Genomic DNA, 26,734 nt, shown 5'->3' on the forward strand with positions numbered 1-26,734 from the left:
GTGTGTGTGTGTGTGTGTGTGTGTGTGTGTGTGTGTGTGTGTGTGTGTGTGCAGTATGCATTATGTGCTGGCGTCTTTAGTCGGCAGCGGACAATGGCGGCGGGTTTGTTTTCGCACGCGACCTTGTCGGCGGAGGCAACGGTGTTTCCGTCGGCATGGCACGTCCGAAATACGCACGGCGTATACCGTTTTCCCATAAAGGGTTATGCACGCCGCCGTCGTCGAGTCATGACAGTTGTACGTAATATTGCTACGACGATGGTTGTGATCTGCGGACAAGACTCCGAACAAAAACGGTAAACACTATATTATTGAATTGTATCGCGAAAAAATGTGTACACAATACGGGTATAAGTGCATAACCCTACTGAGCGGCTGAGCATAGGACCACTCTACTAAAAATATAAATTTCAAAACATTTTTGATGTTTTATGATATCACATTACATATTATAAATTTATAATACAATACAACTTGAGCAGAAACGATCTGCGGTGATTCGACATTTTGTATTATTACATTATTATTATCGATTCGCTTGTAAAGTAACCCGGTGGACCGACAATCGACGTGCATTTATATTATATTATATTAGATTACAGTACGTTAGCACTACAAGTAGGCTAGGTCGGCAGATTATGAAAATAGTAAACATGTCATGTGCATTCCATATAAATGTCCATTGTCCAGTCTTAACGGGAGTTTATCGATTTGTATGTGATGTTTAAGATGGATTTTGCAGTTATTTTTGAAAATGTATGTTTTTTTAAAATATTTCAGCTTATAACATTATATTTTTATTACAAGTTTGATAAATTTTCACATATTATATAACATATAGTTTGATATACTAATAAGGTATTGTACGTACTTCACATTTATTGGGTGTAATGTCAATTAACTGCAGTACCTATTGGTTTTAGTGAGTAAAGTGATAATAGATTTAAAGTTTAAATTTATGGGTTTTATGTACGTAATTATTTGTTTTTGTAAAGTAAAAATATATCAAAATCTAGAATGTCGACTCTACGCATTTCTAAAAATTCTTCACGCGCCGATCTACAATACCTACTCATAGTGACGACTGACGATTACTGATTAGTTTATAATTAAGTACATGTTTGTTAATTGTTTGAATTTAAAATCTAACATAATCATAATACTTTATAGGCACGCTCATGGTTAAAACTGTCATCGCTATAACCTATAAAAAACGCAACACCTTGTGTTGTGACTTGTGGTATACTGATATGACAATATGCCCATTACACAAAATATTTTAGACTTAAGTATAATGATATGTGGGAAAATCTAACGATAATCCTTAACCCGGAACGTCCCTAGGAGTCTACAGATAGTTTTTTTTAACGAATTTACCTCCGCATTGAATGGCGCAACACGGTGGGCCTTGTACTTCCTGAGTACCTATTAAAAACTATAAAGCAGCGGACATCATTATTGTTGTCGGAACCACCGTGTGATGTCGGGCCAGCCGTGAGCCACGCGTCCCGGACGAGAGCTGTGCTCGAAAGTCTTCGGATCTCGTGTTACGACTATACACGACGTCTGTAGTTCAAATCGGACACGTACCTATACCTACGATGCAGTATGTATATGTACGTATTTATACGAGCAGAGCCGTGTCAACGGCACGAGATCAGTCTCGAATCTTGGCGAACAGAAAATAGTAAAACGTCTTGGAGCTTTAATTGAACGATTAAGTTTATAGTGCGGCAAAACGATTCCGCTACACGTGGACCGTGCAGGACGGATGTCGAATTCGAGGCCGTTTACGACTCGGCGATGACAAAAAAACAATAATAAATGTAATATAATATAATACGTCATACACTTGTATAATATTTTATTACATGGGTAGGCTTTGCATTGTTATCGTTTGCGCGCAGAACAACTCGGACAGTAAAGGTATACATATTGTATTATATTTATTGTGTGCAGATTTGTAAGGCGACCACCGCGTATATAATAAGAGCCAATAAATATATATTTATGACTGCTACAGGATTCAAGTTCAACTGTACAAATAATTTGTGATTGTTATGTAAACATGATTTATTGCACAGCCAAGCTCTAAATCTAATTTCGTTTTAATTGGACAAACTAATCAATTTTAATCGACGATTGTTCTGAGACTCCGTGTAAGGTATTTTCCAATTAAATCCACGCACGCGCGGTCCGTGTCTAGTCTTGCTTTGTGTCGTTATGCCGAGCTCTAATTTTTTATCACTTTCGTGTCGATATGAAATCCTCCTCGGGGTTATAACTCATAATATATATTCTCTCTTGTGAAGCTGGTCCTATACCGGCGAACTTTGAACGCAAACGACCTCTGCTGCGTATATATGCGATCCAATCCTATTGTTTTTTTTTTTTTTTATTCGCATCTATAGATGTACATAATATAATACGTCAAAATATACGTTAACTATACCGCAGAATCGACGTACGAATGCTCCACTGGAGAAGGAAAAGACTATTTTCTTCAAATAATTACCCAACTTCGTACTGTAGTACTACTAGAATAACGGTATCAAAATCAACGTAATATAATTATTCGTGTCTATTATATAGGTATTATATTATTATTATACTTTACCATTGCTAACACCGTTTTTCGAAAGTCTGTCGCGAGTATTATTGTAGTATCATGCACTCTCCGTATATATACACTATATATATCGCGACCGGTCCGCGGGTCTTTCGATCCATCCGATACGAGATCGATCACACGTGGAGAGAGAGATTCGAAAATGGAGTTTCGCTCCAGTCGTGTGATGTGTGTTCGGCCGTCCGTCCAGGGCCGACGTGGCTGTTTATCAGTGTAATATAAATTAAGTATGGGTAGGTACTATAATAATATGTGGATCCACGCGTTTCGTAACAGCATTTTCACGACATACGTGCAGCGTTAATCCGGCTTCGCGAATCGTATTTGTGTGAGTGCGTGTGTATTTTCACTGTGACTATATGTATTATTATAGAATGTGTATACTTATATTATATTGATAGAATATAATATCGGAGCGATCACGGTCGTTCGATCGGAACAGAAAACAATACATAATAATAAAGTCTTATCGCCGTACGTTCAAGGTCGACGATCACAAACGTAAATATAATACCATTTAGTTGGTGTGTAGAACATAACAATATTATATAGGTATTATTATTGCAGTGACAACTGATGACATTGCGTGGCTGCTGCGGTGGGCGTACCCACACGCACAAGTAGCACACACACACATACACGCGCATTCAAAGAGGAAATAGGATATCTCCGAGGGTTTCGTATATTCGATACATATTACAGGGGGGAGCGTTCCTTCCTGCGCGCGTGTCCTGGCCGTGTCTCGCCTATGCACATGGGTACACGACACTGCAGAGGTTTTGTGCAAGGCACGCGTTCACCCGGACAGCTGAAGTTTTTCCGAAAACCTATACACAACGCGAGTGCAGACGCATTATATAGGTATAAACTGGAAATCGTGGTTTAATTTTCGACTGCAGTTTCAGCCCGAGGGAGCGGGGTTATAAAAAAAATAAGACATATAATATAGTGGTATTATACACAATAACATGTTGTTACTTGTTATACTGGTGATCATGCGGAGGGATTATATTTGTGTTGGATCGTATATTACGCTCATCACGTGCGCTGTGCTCGTTTACGTTCGATATTAAAGAATATTTTAATAGTGATAAAGTACGTATATTATTTATACGATTATATTTACTAGTAATAGGTATACCTACCGACATACCGTTTATAGAAGTATTTTGTTCAAATTGTGTGCCTATACACGGGTTCAGTCAAGAAATGCACAAACCGACACGCAACGTAAACAATATAATATCGATGTATGTATATATATAATATATTATAATATGTATTATCGAATAGTAAATAACTTTTAGTTAAAAGTTAAAATCCATTAGTCTATTGCATCAACGCGACGCCGAAAACCTTCATCGATGTATAATTTTGATGATTCAAATCGGTAAACAAACGAAATAACAATGTGATTATACGCCACACATTAACCACAACGTTAATAAGTAACCGTCACGTTTTATTAAAAAAAAAATTAAAGTTCACCTTTTCATATTTGAAAACAAATATTATTATTAGTAATAATTCAAATTTATTCTCGGCATATATTATAGTGTATTGATTATTAGTTGTTTTTTTTAAATATTTTTCTTGATCAAATATAATAATCAGTACATTGCAGTCGCGGATAACCTATTTACATAATATGATATACTCGTATGTCTATGATACAAAGGTACATACATTTTTATAAGTTCCCCTTTAACTTTTACTAGTAATTTTTAGATACATATTCTGAATAGCATAAAAACTTTTTAAGTTAAAAGAACACTTTTATACATATTATTATATATAACTATGTAGAAAGATATGTGTGAAATAGTATAGATTATATTATTATGAATTGTTACAGAGTGAATAGTTTTAGTGAGTTAAAAACTAACATAATATTTAATATTTTGAAACATTAACATTTCTCTATTAGTGTTTTATAAATGTTTAGCTTTATTGCTTAAAATCAAGTACTCGATTTTTTTCACACTCATCGTCGTCTACACAACAATCGTGTGTGTTTAAAATCCTTATTTATCATCGTATATATAAGTGAAAAATCCATTGAAACGCAGAATACCTACCTATAAGATGTAAGTGTTACGAAACGGATTTTTTTTTCCAGCTGAACCATTATAAAAAGACAAAATGACGTAAAGTGCACATTATGAGACGCGGTCCTGATGAATAGAGCACATATTTTATATGACCTAAATGCATCCAAACAGATGGTTTAATGTTTCATAAACGAACACCACCGATCACCTCCATATATATATAATTATAAAAAATGTGCTATGATATTTGAACAGCTGTGCTGAACAGAAATTATACATAAAAAGAGCTCGCTCCCCCGTTCAATAGTTTTCTATAAAATAGTACGAAGTGCTTAATTTTAATCCATGTACCTATATTATAGGGTTTTAGCACGTGTTCGATCCAAGCGTTGTTTTCAAGCAAAACTAGCTGAAAGTACATAATTATACTTAAATACTTGTATGCGCATTCAGATGATTGCAGTTAGGTGCATGTAATGTTATGTTTCGTAATAATAATTATTTCCTAGTGAGCGGTGATTAAAGACTGCAGTGTATAGCGAGAGATCCCCGCGTACGATTGTTCGAGTTTGTGCATTTGTCTAATAAATTAAATCATCATAAGATAAACGATTTATCCACAACATCAAAACGTCGGAATAGCTCTATCATTAAATAAAAATTATTAATTCTTAATTATAATTTATTCCGAATAGATATAAGTTATACCCGTCATGCATATTATACACCGTTTAGATGTTCTCCGTTATAGTGATATAATAATATAATTATGCGTTTTAAATTATTGTCGTTAGCTAATTTCATGGTCTTATAATTAATAATTATATTATTATTAGATTCGATCAATTCGTGGTTTTTATTTTCGGCATTCGACAACAGTATGCAGAAACTATACACCTGTACTGTTATATTTTACAAAAACATGAAAATCTAATATGAGTATAAACAATAATATATACGGAGCATAATAACTAAGCGTTATAATAATATGTACCTTTATACATCCGACTTTCCACGTCGTATATTCATACAATCACAGTTGTGTGTGACCATACGCGTATGATACATAAAATATATTTATGTAAAGTGGATAAAGGGGAGGGGGAGTGGACACATGCATAATAGAATAATATGATGTCGCATGATGCAAATCCTATGGTGCAGGATAAATATGTACACGGAACGACTTATAAATTCAATGTTTATGGTTCACGAATCGAAAACAAATCTACCTATATAGGATTGTTATTCCGTTGTCAGCTGTATATAGAAATTGTTTGCACAATTTTCATTTTTTATACAAGCGTTTCTAGGTGAAATTTGTGTCAGAACGCGTACCGCGTACAGCGTGGATATAATGTGAGCGTTCTGCAAAAATAATTACAAAGTAGGAAGATAAATAGTACAATAATAATAATAATAAAAGAGCCATAATAGATGTACATATTATGGTTATAAAAATAATAACACAAAACCTATAACGTAACCTTCCAATGCATTCGTCAGCTGTAATCTGCATAGCACGAGTTACTCGTAAAAGAAGCAGAACGATTCGAGCATGCGGACAATACCTATAAATTATAATATTTAATTGAAATGTTGTGTTTCGAGAATTTCGCCGTTCATTGTAGTCGTTTTCGTAACAGTAGTGTTGTATGTATGTAGGTATATTATAAATGCTAATAATTTATGTTTACCTACCGCTGTGGTCGCGTTCTCAGCAAACGCTACATCTGCACGTAATTTAACTGTACTCATCATATAGTCTACACTTCCCAAATGTGAATTATGCCGAGTGCGTTTCCTTGCGACGGAATCGTCATCGTCGCAATGCAGACGCAGTCTGGTGCCGTATCCAGTTTCCCGGGTTGTTCCTGGAGTAACAAAAAACCCAATTCGTGAAAGTCAAGCACCGCGTGTGATGTGTTTTCTTTGAAATAAAATACAATAATAATATCGTAACTCCACCTCGCTAATGGAGTCGAATAGGATAACATATTATTTATACCTTATTATATGTATTAGATATCGATACATAATATTATAATCTATATACACCTACTGGATAATATACATATTCCTATACATTTTATATAGGTACATATATATATATATACATATACGATATACGGCGATGGCTTAAACCTACGTGATGCGTGTTGTTATCACGGTGGTATTTAAAAAGAAAAAACACGATCGATACGAGCGCTTGCGTATGTGTGTATAATATAGTATATTTGTGCGAAATGTGAAAGTCAAGCATACGTCTGCCTATATGTGAGTGCGTGCGTTTTTATTAGTTTTATTTTGATATTTCGCATCAATGGAGGAAACGAGGGTATCTATATATATATATATTATATTGTATACTGCAGGACGACGAAGGAACGGCTTGCACGTGAAACCAGTTTGTATATAAAACTTGTCTCCCGGCAAATATTCTATTGGCTATACTTATATAAATAATACAATATGTAGATATAATATATCACGAGGATATACATATACATATACATATACATATACATATACATATACATATACATATACATATATATAATATTTGTTCAATAGGTACATACCTATGTGCTTATAAATGCATGTATATATGCCTATACATTGGATACATATAATATTTAATAAATTTTATGTGCGTATACGATACGGCTAACTTATCCGGAGGTATCCGCGCATTATCTCGGGTTCGCAGGCGCTAGTAAAATAATAATGTTACGAAAGACTCGCAGAGACTTTAACGACCGCAATGATGCTTTAAACCATCACGCGTAGCCTCGGGAATATAATATTGACATGGTGCATAATAAATATAATAAAATGTGTAACAGGGTCGTTATTGTTAACAGTTCGGTGCTATCGTCGTGGTTATTGAACGATGAGCGCTCGCAGCAGCAGTGGGATCAAAAGTCCCGTGGGATGCAGATGCCACTACATACTGAAACGATGTATGGCCATCCATTTGCAGAAACAGTCTCTTGTCCGGTATGTCCCGCAACAAACGGAAACTTCGCCATACTGGATGTACGACAACGGGTACCTAATATTCCAGGCAAGTACATTCAATTATAGCATAAAATATATATAATTATTTTATATCAAACATAATAGTGGGAGATGTATATTATACGTTACAATTAGACGCACCTTCGATATATAGTATACCTATTAGTCGCGGTATTCGCAGATTTAACAATACCCTTTATAATGTAGTCAATTTATAGGTATGTATGATGTACCTACCTATATAGTTATCTTAAATGTTTTTGTTTTAAATTTTTATCGTGATGTGGGATATTTATATATATTATACGACGCATAAACTCGCTTCATCAGCTCGCATCTAAACGCTCCTCATTTGAATATATTATTAATTATTATATGCTGTTTTTGGGTTTTTATATTATTATTATTGCGTTTCTTAGATCCGTAGATGGTTGTAGTGGTTATTTTCGTGGAGTTTAGTGTATAATAACTTTTTACTGCATCTCATAAAATGTTTCTATATCGCTAAACGACTAAAATATCAACATACGGTATTATATTTGTTACATATATTACATTTTACAATAATGCGTAAAAGTAGGGACTGCCTAATTACGAATGTTTACCATTTTTCTTTAGCAATATAATATTAGGTATAATATAAGAGTGTAAAACACAATATCATGTTTTCGGTCAAACGAGTACCGGCTGCAACTAATGTAATAATACCTTTACAAAATATTGTGTTCCCGATATAGATTGCATGTGTATAGCTTACAGGCATCTATATTGATCGTTATACGGTCAAGCTCCATACATAATTTAATACGGTTTAATTTACATCTTATAAGTGGTGTATAAATACATATTTATCGTTTAATTTCAATCTGAATTTTATCTTAAAACTATTCGCCACTCGAAGAAAAATTTAAAAACGAAATAAATAGTTACGCGTTCAAAAATAGAATACTATATAATATAAAGGTTCTCGTGTTCTACAGCTGTGCTGACCGATTGTAGATATTATAATGAGATTCACTTAACCGGAGAGCAATCAATATCTATAGAGTATATATACGCGCTTATAATGCCTACTCATTTATTATCTATTTTACTATTTACATTGTTCTAATATTCTGTATAAGCAATGACTAACAATCATTAAAATACAACTACTGTCTAATTATGCTTGCCATTTTCTATAATACTACAGTGTCATGATGGAATTCTTAAATATAGTTAAGAGAACGCCACACCCGCATGTGTTGTCTCCGTCTTACAAATGTACAACATAGCAAAAACTGTTTTGTATGGGACAACTTTTCTCGCGCCATATTTGTTGTGGAACTACCAAATTTTCACAACACGTAAAAAATAACTTTATTTGTACAACTTTTATTGTATTTATGTTATCTAAAATATAGGCACGCCGTTGAGTAGATGATTTTCTACTCTACATGTTCAGAAATTTTGGAACCACTACTACAAACACAAAAAGATAAAAGTTGTCCTGCGCAAAACAGTTTTTGCTATATTGTACATTTGTAAGACGGAGACAACACATGAGGGCCGTGTGACGTCCTCTTAAACGACTTAAACAGATTATTATAAACAATAAAATATTATGTATTGTCTGCCGCGCGTACATCCCTATTGTACCTATATGTATGCATAATATAAGTATAGCTCTTTATAAGTATAACTCTTCCTGCGTTTATTCTGTCTACAAATGATATATATTTATACAGGAATGTACAAATTAGGTTGTAATCCGCGGTTTACACTAGATTAAAATTAATTTCAAGAGAAACGTTTGATTTTAGAGCTTTTTGGAATCGAATCTAAAATGTGTCTGGAATCGAAGTCTCGTGGAGGCGATGCAAGTGGTCAAATACGAGGGGTACGTATCACCAGGAGTATTGTTACTCACAGGTGATCCGTGTTCCATGGAGGTAATAAGAGGCGCCTGGTGTCGTAATGTGCTGAGGCCACCGAACAGTTACGTGATCACTAAAATCGGTAAGACGATAATTATTATATATTATCATATTATATAGCTGCATGCCCATATTATATATTTGTATAATATTATAAAACTTAATGTAAAATAGTATGTAATACGGCGTTTCAAGTTCCCAAAAGTATGAATTATACATACAACATCACAATATTATACAGATATGTTGCTTTGTTTCAGGCGACGTGGAAGACTGTGTGGTGGAGGATTTGAACCAAGGACAATTTACGCCGTTATCCGAAGCCCTATGCCTAGTCATACTGGAGCTAACCAGCGCCAACCAAAATGCCACAATTGACACTGTGCGTTCAGCCCTTAAAATATTTTTCTCCAACATACAACCGCCGGCCGAACACATTATCTACGACGCGATGGTCAATCTCATGTCTGATAATAAGGTATATTAATGCGTGAGAAAACGATTTTAACCCGATTAGATTTAATATATTACTTAGCTATACCTACTTGATGCCTATATTCTGAAAACGTACCTCGACATTTTGCAAAACTTTCTATTTTCTTTTTTTTAGTCACATTAAATTCTTATAATTTTTAATTTAAACGTTTTTATCGTGTAATTTTTAAACATTAAAATAAATAATATCATTAATAGTAATCTTTATTCATACTACGTGACTTGAAAATTCTATAATTATGCCTACTATACAGTTTTATGAGATAAATGTACTCGTAAAAACAGTTTTATTTCGACAGTAATGTGATTAATGATGAAGAACATACAATTAAAACAAATCGGTAGGTACGTCATAATGATACAATATGTTTTAAATAAAAATTCTGCAAATCGATAGGAAATTAAATGTTTAACTTCATATACTATCGGCCTTGAATGAAATAAATAGTATCTGATATTGCTTCATGAGATAGGTAGGTATATGTAAGTAAACATAATATTATTCTCAGTTCGATAAGAAAATTCCCTCATAAACCGGTTTCATCTGAATTATTGTTCGGGCAACTCAATGTAATATAATGGAATTTTTTATAGATATACCAGACCTCCAGGGGTTACTTTGTTGTGACGCCAGAGGTGCAGCGACTAGTAGGTTCAGCGACCGCTAGCCCTGCACACAGTTTGCGGTTGGGAGGAAGTAGTCGGTACAGTCCGAGCAAAAAAGGGTTCTTGATGTCTACGGAAGAAGCTTACGTGAAGGTACACGGTGACATAGAGACCCTGAGAGACGGCGACCAAACTCACCAAAACATACAAACCAATTTGGCAGACATCATATCCGGCGGTGAGTTAAAAAAAAGACTGATTTTTAAAACTTCGAATTACGAGATCATATAGGTATTCGTTTCATTCTCCGATCTGCAATTTTGAGAAATAGGGTCTTCTATTATGGATAAACAATAATGGTGTTAATTAACGTCTTCTATTTGTATTTGGTCCGATTGATCGCATATATCAATAATCACTGAAATATTGAATATATTCAGTAATAAGATGCGTGTATATAAGTAGGTGAATTCGGTGTACTGAAACGTCTTAAATTAATATAATTTTTGTAATCTTGATACGATAAATGGAATACAAGTCTTTCAAATATAGAACGGAAATCTATAATTGGATTAAACGTTTTTTAATAACAATATCAAATTGGCTTCTATAACCCGGTCGCGGTCTATCGGAAACGTACCGCGAATGTGAGACATTATTAGCGATATTGTGTGCCGAGTACCGACAAAATGAAAAACAAAAAGGTGAACGTCGTATGCCAAACGTGTCAACAACATTCATCATTCATCAAGTGCCCCTTACTACGTGATAAAAAAAGTTTGAAAAACGTGCCGTTACTTACCTCTTCCCACTCCTATTCCACACACACAGGGCAACGCCGACATTGGGACGTTTTAGTTGCAAAACAGGTGAAAGGACTAGATTTTATTTAAAACTATACAATATGTATACTCGTAAAAATAATATGCGACACACGAATTACCGTTGTAGAAACATATTTTTTTCACCATCATTAATCTGTAATCAAGTTTAACCCATATAATAATATTGTTATTATAAACTGTGATCTGTTTGTTTCACTGTAATTGTCCGTTTCGCGCTGACGCAGCGGCCAACAAACATATGAGCGTAAGTAGCAGGACAAGGCTATGGGGGCCAAACCACTTGACATAAAATCTCTACGAAATTATGGATCTTCTGCTTTTAGCTATAATATTATAGGTTATAACTACTATCAAACACTAAACGTAACAACTGAATCCTTGAACCTATATAAATGTAGTATTATGTTTATTTCATGTTTGGGACGAACCGGTGTTTTTTCTTTTGGTTTCATATTTTTACTTTTTCAGTGCATCCACAACGAAAATACTGTATATTTTATTATAATATGATTAATTGAATATAGTAGTTATGTTTGGGGAAGCATTTCTCAGATTACTGCTACTTGCTAGTCTCGAGTTTGAGGATCGCATGTAAACAATATTTGAATTCAAAACAAAATTTTTAAAAAACTTATAATTTATTGACTTATTAACTGTTTTGAATGACATCATATCATACATTTGATTTCATATTAAAAAAAAGAAATTATAATATTTCTCCGAGAATCACGATATTATGTATAAAATACTAATTTTAAAAGTGTAGTTAATTTGTATACGTATTTAAAGTTTGATAATCTGAGAAGTAAAAATACTTGTAACTATATGGCCGGGAATGGAATCGCCTACAATAACTCAAAAAAGATTTTGTGTGCTAAAAATTCAAAATAACCTTTAAAAGCACCCACTTATTTTTAGATTCCGAGTGGAGAGATGAATGTAGTGATTTTTTTAATGATGTGTGTGATTTTTTTTGTATCTGTGTAGTGTGTACATGGTAAGTAGTCAAAATAATGCTTTGATTTTTTATTAAAGTATCTTTGCTGGTAGGAAAATGAATCTATAGGTGGTGGATTCAAGAGGTCTGAATTAAAATTTTTAGTAGTTTTCAAAAGCGTCGGAAAAAACAAAAAAAATTAAGGCAAAACAGGAATATTTAAGCAGAATGAATTTTGGTATTAATTTTTGCTTTTAATCTGAACAAGTACTATTTTCATTTAATTTTTTGTTGCTACTCATGACCTCGATTTTTACACCATAAGTATCTGCTGGAAAAATTACCATTGACAAATGCCTCAAAGACCACATATTACGATATAATACTGTAAAATATATTAGGTATAAAATCTATGATAGCATTATGACGATTGTTTGTCTGCGCAGGTAATTCGGACGATAAAACGCTGTCGGCCAGACGGGATGCATCTGGCGAGAGACTGGGTAGGCGCAACTCACTCAGGACCAACTCGGCGTCCCGCCGCTTGCAGGCCACATTGCAGCGGAGTGGTTCGATGAGACAGATATCGAACAAAAACAAAACGGACGAATACTACAATGGCGTGTCGGCGGAACCGAGTGAGTACCTGCACCCACTGCTAACGATAATAATATTGTCACATAGTATATTTTAATATCTTGTACTCATATCAGTATGCTGACTATAGTGAGTCATACCAATACGATAATACTATGAGTGCGTCGAACAATGATATTATACGGCGCAGTGAGTATATAATATAATATTCGTCGGTGTGTTATTCGCAGAAAAGTCGCCGGGTATTTTTTCGAGACTGTTCGGCAGCCGCAGATCGAATTCCAAATCCCGAAAGTCCAACAACTATTGTTGTGCCACTCAGTTCCCTCCGGACGAATGGTTCAACAAAAGCGTTCAACCACAACACTCGATCTCCACACAAACGGACAAGGTACCTATTTATAACATTATAAATTATTATGTAGGTTACCAAAGGTACACACAATAATATTATTATGAACTGGCTTGTTTTAGAAACGTCAATAATCAATTAGAACAGTTTAAAATATCAAAAAACTAAAATACGTCACATTTCGTATTTTCATTTATGATATTATGTTATAATAGGTATTTAAGTATTTTAGTAATCCACTATTCCGTAGCGTTGCAAATATTATTTCGTTTCTTTTCCATATTGTTTACCTAACCTTTCGGTGAACTTTATATTACCTAATGTAATATACTTTGTATGTGAAAAAAAACGTAATTATTTTATGCACATTTATAAATGCATGTCGTAGTAGGTATGACTACAATTGCAACCGATCACCTAAATATATATTATTGCTATTTGACTGGTATCAATTTTAATGCAATATTTTAAGTAGCAAATGTAAGCCAATATAATAAAAGTAATTTGCTAATTTTCATAATATTATCTTCAAATAATCTGTAGAATTTCTTTCGTTTAAAATTTGAATATGACCCAGAAGGCTTAAACTTCGTGTGATGTCGAAACAAGTTTAAGCTGTTATACGATAATCGGCTATTCCAGCCACCGCGCCGATCACTTATTTTTTTTAAATTTGTCACGTCATGTATTTCAGCATAATATGTAAATATGAAATGTGTTATTCAACGACATTTAATTTATCATTAAATATTATAATCATATAGGTATGCTCCGTAAATAATAGTAGGCACCCACATAATAGATAATAGATGCCTCATAGTGCATACGAATCGGTAGGTATGTATATAGTATAATATACCTATGCCCGTCATATGGCAATACATATCATACATTTAATTATAAAAGAGTCAAAATCTATGATTTATCGTGCGTGTTTGTCTACTGTTTAATTGCATAATTGAATTCCAGCTCTTGAGTAGCTCTAATAACGTCGTATTGTCGTAATAATTATACTAATAATTATATCACGGATTACAGAAACCGTTACAAACCGGCGCACACTAAGATTTCAGCTAGTTTATAATACCGAACACCACTCGCAGTTATTTCATATTTTTACGTATAGTATGTATATTATTTGTTTATGCTTCGTTGAATGACATGTCAGTGACACCCTATATAGGCTATAACAACCAAACAATATATTTTAATAATATACGAGTATAGGTAGGTAGTGGCCTGCAGTAGGTACGTAAAAATAATTCGTTTTTCGTTTGTTGCGTAGTCGTAAATACCTATTAGTCACCCATCCGAGATTTAACAACCTTTGACGGCGTTCGTGTAAGACCAGCTTCGCCACTTATGACTCGTTACTTATCGGCATTTCGAGATCCAGTAATTCCAGTTTTATATGCTCATATCACCTATATTATATACATAGGTACGCGCGCACGATATGTTATATAAAATGTTTTAATACAATATTTTACGTCTTCGGTATATCTAACTATGACTAAATATAATAATTTATTTTTATTTATGAGTTTATAACTTTATACTGTAGGGTATAATATTACATACGACATACAACAAAACTATACTGTTGGGAAATAGGTTGTTACTCGTTGTTAAAATAATTGTTTAGATCTCGAAACGACTTTTTCTATTTTATGCATAGGTACTTATGTATAATATATGTACCCAGTCTTTGCGTAATTATATCAAATATTAATTTAGAAATATAGGCACCTATATATCTATAGTAATATGATATACACGTCTATGTTATATAGCTAAATCTACTCGTGAATGAATAATAATATAATTATCTTTAATAAGGCGTTCAATAATGAGTATACAATTATGATTAATTGAATGGCAGGGTTGGACGATTTCGGAATCATTGAATTGTTGATTCATTCGTGGCTTAAAATACGAGTCACGATTTATTGACATTAGACTACCTACTACTATTCTAATGCCATTTTAGCAACTTTCTTAACCGAAATCTCTAGTAGCGAGTCTTCCACGAAAGTGTTTAATAATTTCTAATTGATAATAATAATTGTCTTCGGGTGCATTGGACGTCAACATTTCCTAATTAATTTGTATTTAAAATTTGTTGGTAAAAATTAAAAGTTTTAGTAGGTACCCAGTATGTCCAGTATGTCTTATACATTATATTACACACTGATACGGTCAGGACTGGAGAAGCTTGAACAATTATTATTATAGTACACATGGTCTAAACATATTTTCAATATCAATGCCATTACATTGTTGTTATACAATTATAGTAGTCTATTTGAAATTTCACATCTATATGTATGACTATATAGTACCTAGAGTAAATAATACTGTGATATCAGAAGTTAGCGATTAGTAGCTAGGTACATAATTTTTAAATTGAATAATATTTTGAATCACCATGAGTAATAAGAAGAGCCGAATCATAAGAATATTCCCGTTATTATATACGATTAGAATATCATCCCAAAGAGCGTTCGTAGGCAGCTCCATTAGTTTTGTTGTGTCAGAACTAAGAATCGTCAGAGGGAGAGGCCGTGTTCATAGATGTAATAATTTTTTTTATGGCATGCAAGTCATTCCACATTTCAAGTTTTATCTACTACAGTGACATATACCTACTGCAGTAGGTACGTCATAAATATAAACGTAATAGGTATGTGTAGTGGGTACCTAGTGACGTTGGTACAAATGTACAATGGTGTATAGGTATGGTAAATATATCAACACACCAAAATATTTCAACATAAACGAATGTTTAAAAATTCAAGACAGCCATGTACTGTCTTACTGCACATACAGGGTGTTCTGACTTTCTGAGAGCATTAACTCAATTCAAATGCGAATGTTACTTACGTAATCAGAATCAGTTGACGCTTAGATTGACTAACGAAATAACGAAATAATAAGTACTTGTGTTTCTATGTTGTAAAATCGTGATGTCTATACCAATACCTGTTAGTATTGTTATGTCAAAAAAGTGAGACATAATATGAGTTTTCATGTAGTGTTAAGGAAAAAAAAAGAAAATTGTTATTGTATTCCAATTAGCCGACGTATTCCTGGCCCCTGAAAATCGCTTGAAATCTAAAAAATGTATATTTTCAAGACATTTCAAATGAAAGCCACAACTATTTTGTTTTTTCGTCGTTGTGCAGACGAAGCGCCTAAAAAACGCAACTTTTACAAGCTTTTCCGTTAAAATCACAAAATTTACGACAGTGACTTGCGTTAGTAGTAGGTAAGTAGGACTTTCTGGGTCAACATTGAAGGGCTGCTTGATGTTGGCCTTTCTTTGTCCTAGTCTCCGATAAATATAAACAATTATTTACAATTTAAAAGTTCTAAAAGTAACCTTGTAAACTCTTGCAAACTACTTGATAACTCTGAGCATGGATTTCAAAATCCTTGAATTAAGTTGAAGTCCAACTTTATGGACATAGTAAATAGTAGTGGACATTGTGTGGCTTAGCATTTTTGAAAAATACATTTATAAACAGATAAAAGTATCGGATTGCAAACTTTGTTAATTTTGTTTATTAAAATATGATCACATTAAAAACCATTTCACGTTTTAGTTTTAGTACAAATATATTATTTTTCCTAATTGTATGTCCCTCCCTGCAGTAAAATATACGCATTTAACGATGTGTACAACGTTACATTATTATAGTGTGTATGTATTATAAATGAAGAGCGAGGACTAAAAGGCTGTAATGAGGACCGTCCCACATATAGCAAACTGTATAAACCATAGGTATTGCTTTAAAACATTAAAATATACAATTTTTCCCGCAGGACGAGGAAGACTGCAAGACGAAACAACAGTGGTCGGCCGCAAGGTTGACGAGGAGCGCGACGCTGCCGAGGAAATCGCGTGCCATCACTCCCACTCCGGGTGCATCGCTGTTGGCCTGCAGCAGCGGTGTAGACGGTTGCGGCGGCTGCCACACGGACAATATGCCGGCCGCGACCAAAAAGGCGTACCCGTCGAGCGGCTCGTCCGGATACAACTCACTGCCCCGGATGAACGGTGGCCGGAAGTCGGGCAGCGTCAAGAACTCGCCGTCGTCAGAGCTGTCGTACAAGATCGCCGCCACCGCGGCCAAAGCGGAAACAACTGGCGACGCGTCTCGCAAGCCGGACACGCCGACTGGCCACGGAAGCAACTTCGATTCGAGTTACAGCTGCGACGAGATATCCGTCAACGACTCGTCCATCACACTCACGGTGGTAGCGACGCCGCCCGCCAAGCCCAAGACGGCCGCGGACTTGCGCCGCGAATACTTCCGGGGCTTGAGCAAGTACGGCCCGGCGGTCACCAACGGGAGCTGCAGCACTTCCGGCGGCGCCCGCGGCAAAGACCACCACCAACAGCAGCAACAGCAACAGCACCTGCAGCAGAAGTACTTCAACCGTAGTGGCGGCAGCGGGCGCGACAAACAGGCGATCGCCGCGAGTCTACACAAGTACCTCGACAACGCGTGTAAAATCAAATGACGGAAATTCGCCCCCGCCCCTCCACACCGTACAATATCGTAGTTGTTCATTATTATATAATATATTGTCATTTCTTCTTGGACGACCATTTGCATCATCGTCGACAGTCGTTTACATATATATATACATATATATGTCTAAGACCTACCTATGTATAAATAATATATTATAATATAATAATCATTATAAAGCAAACATCTTATACACTAACACGACGTATATTAATAATTTTCATGATATTATTATTATTTGTATGTATAATTTACACTCATAAATTATATAGTTGGTACTCATATTATTATAATATAATACTATACGGTTGGTTGTAAATTTGGCTCCGAGCAATAGTAAATTGTAAAAAGGTCAACATTATTGTAAGCTTGGCCCCGATACATAGTAAAATTTAACGTGGAAACAGTTCCAAATTTTTTGGGCCGAATTTACAATGAATCTTTTTATTCCACCTATTGCAGGGTCGAGTTTATACTATCATATTTTCTTGTTATATATATATATTATTTATAGTATACATCAATAAAAAAAGTTATATTATATTGTGTATTAAACCCACTACGACCAACCTATATATTATGCTATGAATTTATGATATTGTTAAAGGAATGCCATATATAACATTTTTTATTTAAAATTATTATTATATACAAACTAATCAAACAGTACTATATTATTATATTTTTATTATGTACGATTATAATATTATGTTATTACTTATATAGTACACTTTTCATTTTTCAATATTTTGAATGTATACCTCGTCTATATTATTTTGACGCCAATGTGATATTTACATATAGGTACTATAATATACACAATTATAATATTATGTATGTATATCTGCACAGTATATCTACACCGTTATAGTTGACGACTTGGATATGAAGACGAGGAGTATATTTTGTAAACTTTCCGGGCTTAAATATAATATTATATGCCTAGATATAATATCACTTGTTATAAGATATATATTAATAATAATTTATACTTAACTGAATAAAATACATAATATTCTATTTACCTATAGTATAGTTAAATACCTACGCCTAGTAGATAGTTTTACGACCAATGCAAAAACTACGAACCTACAAAAAATCTGGTATATCTTAACATAGGTAGCGGAGTCGTGCTCAGGAATTTTAAATGGTGTGAAGGAAGTTCAACTTTTTTTGATCAATAAACATTATGAATTAAAATTAAAATTATATGGAAGTAGTAAGTACATTTATACTTGAATCACATTTTAATTGATATCTCCTTGGTCACAGTCGCACGCCCAGTACTCTAGATTATCTTCTCTGTGAACAAACGCGACGGCGATTGCGCTCGCCCGCCCGCGGGGCCGATCGTGGGGACGTATGGAGATGATCAGTAACCATTGAGTACAAATCCAGCTCGCCATCCCGTGTCGATCTACTATAAAGCTGTTTGTGTGTCTTGCCTGGGGCTTTCATGAATGTTGTCAACATTTTAGTTTTATGTGTTTAAAAAAATATATCCTTGTATTGTAAAATCTTTAATATTTTTAAACTCTTATTAGGTATAACAATTCATAGAGAACTTAACATTAGATCTTCAAATTGTTTTTATATCGACAGCCGTTTAAAAAAACATATACATAGGTATAATAGCTTAAAAAGAGTCAACATTTTATAATGCGTGTAGTAATAAATATTTTATGAAGATCCAAAAATGCTTATGTCGGGTTGCTTGAATAATCACTAAACACATTTTAATGAATCAGTTATAATATAGTGAGCTTAAGAATATTTTTCAAAATATTCTTGTTTTCGCATAGTATGTATATTGTATAATCATTAATTATTTTATTTGAAAACAAATTAAAAAAATATTGAAAAGAACATAATTTAGTTATATTGGTAGATAGTATAGGTTTATCAGGGCTAGGATTTATATGCAATAACAAATCGTAAAATATGTATTTTATTAATCAAAGTATGGAAAAACAATTTTTTTCATTTCTACATAATATTTTTTACAACAAAATCAGAAACTAATTGAAACAGAAACTACCTACCAATCAATAAATATTTATTAATTTTATAAAAATGTTTATTTAAATAAAATTATTGTTTTTTATAAGTACCTAGTTATTATTACATTGAATATTACTGTGGAAATATGTGCTTTCAAGTTTCAAGTAAGGCAATTTGACATATATAACCCAATATTTATAGACGTTTATTACATAAATACCATTTAAAATGTATCTAATTGTGAATAACCGAATTCCAGTGCTACCATGTTATACCTTATGTTCAAAATAATGTAATTATAATTTCAATACGATTTTTAGTTTTTTAATTATAAATTTTTAAAAATAATAAACTATAAAGTCAAGATGTCTCTATCTAATGCGAGTTAGTTATACTCCGAGCCAGCCTCGGATTTGACCACCACGCAGTCTGGTGGAGAAATTAGTGTGCGATATTTTATAGAACCAATTTTTGCGCAGGCGGCCAGCCGCGGTTTGGCTTCCTTATCTCTAGCCCTCGTGGAGTGAATTTCACATCTTATCTTGTAACTAGATTTGATAGGCGACGCCACAGTTGAACAACTACAACTGGACTGTTTGATTTTAAAAATTTGTGAACGGTCTCGAAGCGTCTGGTGTTATTACACTACACTAAAGTCGTAACAGTTTTTCTTAATCTAAATATTGTTGTTCCAAAATTCAGTATGGGAAAAGTACGTAGGTACAAGAAAAAATTAGCCAAAGCCGCAGAAGGGTCGACGAATGTCGACGGTGGAAATGAAGAACAATCTCAACAAACGAATTACTTGGAATTGGCTGAAGAGCTAATGCAAATGAAGAGAGACGACGACAAGATGAGCGTCTGTTCCGTGATGAAGAGTGTCAAATCTTGTGGCGGTGGTGAATCTCTAAAACTGAAAAAGGACGCAAAGCGGTACTTGAAACATGCATTCCTAATAAAAAGTTTGTTGTTTTAGGCTTAAAAATTGTATTATATATAATTTATTCTATTTTATTTAAAATAACTACTCTTTCCTTGTCCAGAACTTGGGGTGGCGCAGGAAAAGTTGAAAAAGAGGAAGAAAAAGTCTAATAAAAATGATGAAAGTGATGATGACGACGACAATCATGGTGATGTTGAAATGAGCAACCAAAAAGTACTGGATTGGCCAGTCGGAAGAACAAATAATGGGGATAAACAAATTGCCCCTGTTAAGAAACATAGAAAAGGATGCCAAAAAAAACAGAATGCCCAACTGTAAATAACATTAGCACATATAATTTAATCATCTTAACTTAATCTATGTAATTCATTTACAGAGCTAAAGACTTGACGTTGTTTTCCAAAAAAATTAAAAAGCAATTGAAGCACCCAGAACAAAACGTCTTCAAAACATGACTCAATTTTTAATGTTTGTATTTAAATTAAAAATATATTTTTAGGTTATAACATTTTTTGTTGGTTGGTTTTGATTATTATTTACCTAGGTATAACACATTAAATTTATAAACAAGATTGTTTTATTATCACCGATCAATTGTAAAAAACCTTATAACTTCCTTAAAAATATTAGATCGTGATGTGCAACCATTTACTTCATATTATTTGTAGTAGGTGATTGTCCCAAAAAAATATTATTCATCAACATAATTTCTATCAAATATATAAAAAATGTATTTGTTCCTGTTCCTATTCTTAAATAGAGTCGAAAATACAGGAATGTTTTCAATAAAAGTTAAGTCGATAGATTCCTTAAGACAGGGAAAGTTTGTAGTGTCATTTTTCCATTCACATAAGGAAGCTCATGAATTTTATATCGGCTCACAAAAATTTAAAATTGTTTTGTTTAAGTATTACATTGGTTATAAATAATAAAATAATAGTCATTGATTATTATATAGAGTTATAATTTTTGTGCTTACTATATACCATAATAGGTATTAAATATTTTACTATGTTTGATTATATGTTATAATAACACTTAAATATAAATTTGTTGTTATCAAGACACTCGTGTAAAAATTTACTCTTTCCTGTGTGTTTTCAGAAGTGAATTATGATTACAAAATTGCAAAATTGTCGTATCAGTTGCTAAATCAACCCTTGTGACATAAAATTGGCATTCATGTTTTTTTCTCAAAAAACATCTGCAATATATTTAAAAATGAATTGTTATAAATTGTATATAGCTCAAAATTAAGCATTATGGTTCATAAATATGTGGATGTATATATTTCATAATGCATTTATGATTAAAACTGTGTAAATAATTTAATTAAACAATCAGGTATCACATTGTCAGTCATACTATATCTAGGGCCACTGGCGTGCGTTGACAGAATGCATTTTAAAATTAATTGCCCAGAAAACATTGTAACATTTAAATGTTATCTGTCAAATATTTGCTAATTTTTTTAATTATTGTACAATATTCCTATAAAATTGTATTTACACTTGCAAACATCAATTAAATGTTTGACAAACTTCATTATGTGCTTCATAATTTTGTTTTCAATTAAACACAAACTTTTGCCAAATATTTGTCAACAATTGTACAAGATTTACAAAATCATTGTTCATGATCAGGTATCTAAATATACTTGGAGTATATTAATATATTTTTCAGAAATAACCGAATGATAATAAATATATTTATAAATGTCATAACTAACATAAGTAATAATGCTTCGGTGTAGGATTTACAGAAAGTATTATTATTATTTATTTTAGGTTCATTGATTGCAAACTTTAGTACGATTCATTTCATTAATATATCGTTAGAATAATTACAAAGTTATTTTATAAAAAAAACATGATTCTGGACTGGACAAAACTGGACGTTACAATTTTGGAACACACACACACTCATATATGTTACGGGTAATGTGGAATACCGGGCAATGTAAACCACACATTTTTTTTTAACCAACTAATATTATTTTTTATTATTACTACCAATATATAGTATTAGTTTTATTCATGTATCATAATACAATAAACTATGAATTTTTTGAAATACTGTATAAACTTATTTTTGTTCCTTATCGCACTGCCTGTTTAAAAATTAAGTGTTGTACTTAATCTTGTTCAAATAAATAGGTAATAATAAAATTATAATATATTATAAAAATAATATGATGATACTTGTTAATTTTTTTTTTGCTATTCCATCAAATTATTTGTAATATTTAGGTACATGAATTAAATTAATAATTATAAAAATTGATATTAGTTGGTTAAAAAAAAATGTGTGGTTTGCATTGCCCGGGCATGGGCAATGTACACATTGCCCATAACATAATTCATAGCTATACAATTTGAACATGTCATATTTTTTTAATTTTCAACCTATATGATGAGAATATGAAAGTGTTTATAGTTTTGATACATTTTGTCAAAAACTGAACTTTACATGCTCACAAAGAAAAACATACCTATGTATCTTTAATGTCAAAATTGTATTACAAAATAAATAATATTTTTGTAATGATTTTATTTGATAAGGTGGTGTTTGCAATTGGAAACAAAAATTAAGAGTAAATCCTCAACTATTGTTTATGAACATTTGAAGTTCAAATTCTTATGAAATGTATATTTTACATAAAATAACAAAAGTGGTTTTGTTGTTGTTTAAAAAGTATTAACTGTAGGAACTCATAATTTTACCTACATGGGTAGGTACCTTAAATTATCATTACCTATCTACACTCAAAGGCGATTTCAAAATATTTAAACTCATTTTAAGCTATTTTAAAACACATCTTTACTATGACAAATTAGTTAGAAAATTATAAGTCATTTTCAATAATACATACAACCACATTTTTATAAAGGAAAAATAAGTATAATATAAAAATACTATAGAATGTAATCAAATTATAATACAAACATAAAAAGATTATAAATGTCAAAAGAAAAAATGGTCACTTAGTCAAAAGGCTTGAAAACAAAATTTCTTGTACCTAACTTGTAAGTTGTTCTTATAGCTATTTTAAAATATTAATTTTATAATATTTTATTTTATTTTTATTATTAAATATTAATAATGTTGCATACGCAAGATTTTTTTAAGCATTCAATGTTCAAATTTTGGATTAAATTAGATAGTTAGACAAAAAATAACAAGTTATTTTATTTTAATTTAAAAATATTATTTATGGGTAATTTTAAGAAACTTTTAAGAACCGTTTTCTATGTACCATTTACACTGCGAAAAAATAACCTCCCCTCGCTTCAACTTCAAGGAGTCGAGATTCCTACATCGAATCAGGTAAAATATTTGGAAATTTTACTTGACAAAATATTGACATGGGGACCGCATTTAAAGTCCAAACGTAGAATCCTTAACAACCGCCTTCATCTACTTAGGCCGATTCTCAGATCTAAACTATCAATACACACAAAGTCCACATTGTACAAATCTCTACCCATACGGTATACAAATCTGGAGGTGTGCCAAACCTTCTCAAGTCCGCACTATACAAGCTTCCCAGTCCATCACTCTTCGGCTAATAGCCTCAGCACCTTGGTACGTAACAAATGAGACCCTGCACAATGATCTAAGAATGCCAACTGTTGACCAACTAACTAAATTAAACTATAACAAACAAGGCCGTAGCCAGGGGGGTTCAGACCCCCCCCCCCCGATTTTTTTTTTTTTTTAAATAATATTGAATAGTTTTAAATGCCTATTATATTTGATACGTGTCACTGTGATTACAACACAAAAAAATAAAACGGATTAACGGTATATTTTATATTTATATTGTGTTAGATAAGAGATAACTAATCTTAATGTACTTTTGTAAAACCTAATGTTTAGCTCACATAATACCTACAGTATCTAATCTTAATTAAGATTAACTCCCCCCCCCCCAAATATTTTTCTGGCTACGGCCTTGATAACAAAAAATTATTAGGTACTGAATTATATTATAATACAGATTTAGTCACCCTCATATCCATTCCACCCATTTTCTATCCCAAAACTGCGATAAGTAAGTAAAATAAGCCAAGCTATTAAATCATAATATAATAAATGTATAATATTTTATTTACCTCCAAGTCCATTGCCGTTAACTGCTCCTCATATTCATATTCAGGTATTAGTCTGTAGTGTGACATTACACAACCAACTATGCTGGCAACTCCCATCGCACCAAACGCCATTCCAATCAAAAATTCGTTCGACATTTTCAACAACACTTTCAAAAACAAATATTTTCTATTCACACGATTAAATTGCTATAATAACAAAAATATGCGATGCGGAGTTGTTTATATAGAAAAATAAAGTGCCTCTTCGGCTAGCGTTGCCTAGACAATTTTATTTTTGTTTTTGAAAATGTTAATAAAATAAATACAGTAAATCGAAAACCTTACACTTGATGTTTTTTTTTTGTATGTAAAAAGGCGTAAAATCAAAAACCGGGCATCGTAAAACAGCTAGGTTATCATCCATTTTTAGCTGTATATCCCGACATTTTTTTTATACATGTCATTCTAATTATTGTTCACATTATTATTAAGCGTACAGAAGAGTTGTGGAAAACTATTGGCTATGGCACGTAGCATGGAAGTAACTTAAAAAGAAAAATACAGTCAATCTGTAAAATACTCTGTAGGTGAGAAGTTTAGCCAGGTCAGGATCAAATTTTGGCCCTAGACATTGTTTTTCGTGATGCCCAGTACTGGTATGACTTGTAACCTAACAAATAGTTATGTTATAAATTATCTATTCATTAATACTATTTAAAATGAAGTCGCTTTATTTTGTTCGGAATGAACTCTCAAATTACTTATTCAATCGTCGTGCAGTTTTTTTTAAATTAAAGAGGACAATTATTGTCAATTTGGCGCCTTTGAATTAAAGTACTGAAACAACCCTCCCTGCTCGGTTGACTAAACATTTTATCATTTTCATAACGGAATCATCTGCTTCATCCTTCAAAATAATAAAAAGCATAACCACGTCCATTTTGATGTAATACTAAACACCAAATGACGACAATTTTCTAAACTCCAAATCACGCAGTCGTAAACACGCATCCTAGCAAAACACTTCCATCACGCATCACGCAAATGTGATCGCGCAAACGCGCATCGCGCACCGCACAGGAAACGTAGGAAACCACGGCTATAAATAGTAGCTGAAAAAAATTTCTTTTGTTCCAAAAAAGATATAATTTAGGTTTTTTAAGATCCACAAAATAATTGTCCCAAAAGACTTTAGTTCCCCAAAACACTAGTTCCAATGGACTTTTGTTCCACAAAATACATGTTCCAAACGTCGAACACATGTTTTACGGAACAAATAACAATAACAATTTGCAATGTCCCGAATAATGTTATAATGATGTAGGTATATCGTGATTCGTGAATGCGCAATGCTAAAGTACACCACGCTATTTTTGTAGAAAATATGCTTTGATCGAGACTTAGAATTGTTGGTAATAAATTGGATCTACAAAGTTTTTGAGGGTCAAAAGTATATATTTCTCAATACCGGTATACCACAGACCACGGTCTTAGAAGATAAGGTCGGAACACTTCCCTATTTGACTACGTTAAACAAATATCATGTCGGTTAGAGAGGACATTTTAGTTGAGTTTTTTGCCGCTATTATATTAGGCGCCTCGAACAGAACTTTATTAAGGTTATGTATAAAATATAAAATATTTTAGCGGCAAACGAAAATTAAATATGACAATAAATTATTATTATTGTAATTGAAATCAAAAATATC

General features: G+C 32.8%; 2 protein-coding genes across 4 annotated transcripts in view; both read left to right on the plus strand.

The window, feature by feature from the left end:
- The window catches only part of LOC111034268, a 44,253-nt gene extending 26,178 nt beyond the window's left edge, over positions 1 to 18,075 (plus strand). For both annotated transcript variants that reach the window (XM_022315397.1, XM_022315398.1), the window contains exons 2-8: positions 7,545 to 7,747; positions 9,504 to 9,699; positions 9,878 to 10,095; positions 10,707 to 10,956; positions 12,947 to 13,138; positions 13,328 to 13,488; positions 17,275 to 18,075. In XM_022315397.1, coding sequence (XP_022171089.1) covers positions 7,574 to 7,747; positions 9,504 to 9,699; positions 9,878 to 10,095; positions 10,707 to 10,956; positions 12,947 to 13,138; positions 13,328 to 13,488; positions 17,275 to 17,976 — 1,893 coding nt within the window. In that variant the 5' untranslated portion in view covers positions 7,545 to 7,573 and the 3' untranslated portion in view covers positions 17,977 to 18,075. The remainder of the gene's footprint in view (positions 1 to 7,544; positions 7,748 to 9,503; positions 9,700 to 9,877; positions 10,096 to 10,706; positions 10,957 to 12,946; positions 13,139 to 13,327; positions 13,489 to 17,274) is intronic.
- A 2,413-nt stretch (positions 18,076 to 20,488) lies between these two features.
- Positions 20,489 to 22,054, plus strand: LOC111034288. Of its 2 annotated transcripts, XM_022315429.1 has the most exons (4): positions 20,489 to 20,950; positions 21,032 to 21,245; positions 21,308 to 21,399; positions 22,036 to 22,054. In XM_022315429.1, exons 1-3 carry the CDS (start codon positions 20,692 to 20,694, stop codon positions 21,384 to 21,386), a joined length of 552 nt encoding a protein of 183 aa, XP_022171121.1. In that variant the 5' UTR covers positions 20,489 to 20,691; the 3' UTR covers positions 21,387 to 21,399; positions 22,036 to 22,054. The 2 variants fall into 2 exon arrangements, with proteins under 2 accessions (XP_022171121.1, XP_022171120.1); XM_022315428.1 differs by lacking the exon at positions 22,036 to 22,054 and having other exon boundaries at positions 21,308 to 21,448.
- Positions 22,055 to 26,734: the final 4,680 nt, after the last annotated feature.

This window comes from Myzus persicae, unplaced genomic scaffold, assembly GCF_001856785.1.
Source record: "Myzus persicae strain clone G006 unplaced genomic scaffold, MPER_G0061.0, whole genome shotgun sequence".
Classification (NCBI taxonomy): domain Eukaryota; kingdom Metazoa; phylum Arthropoda; class Insecta; order Hemiptera; family Aphididae; genus Myzus; species Myzus persicae.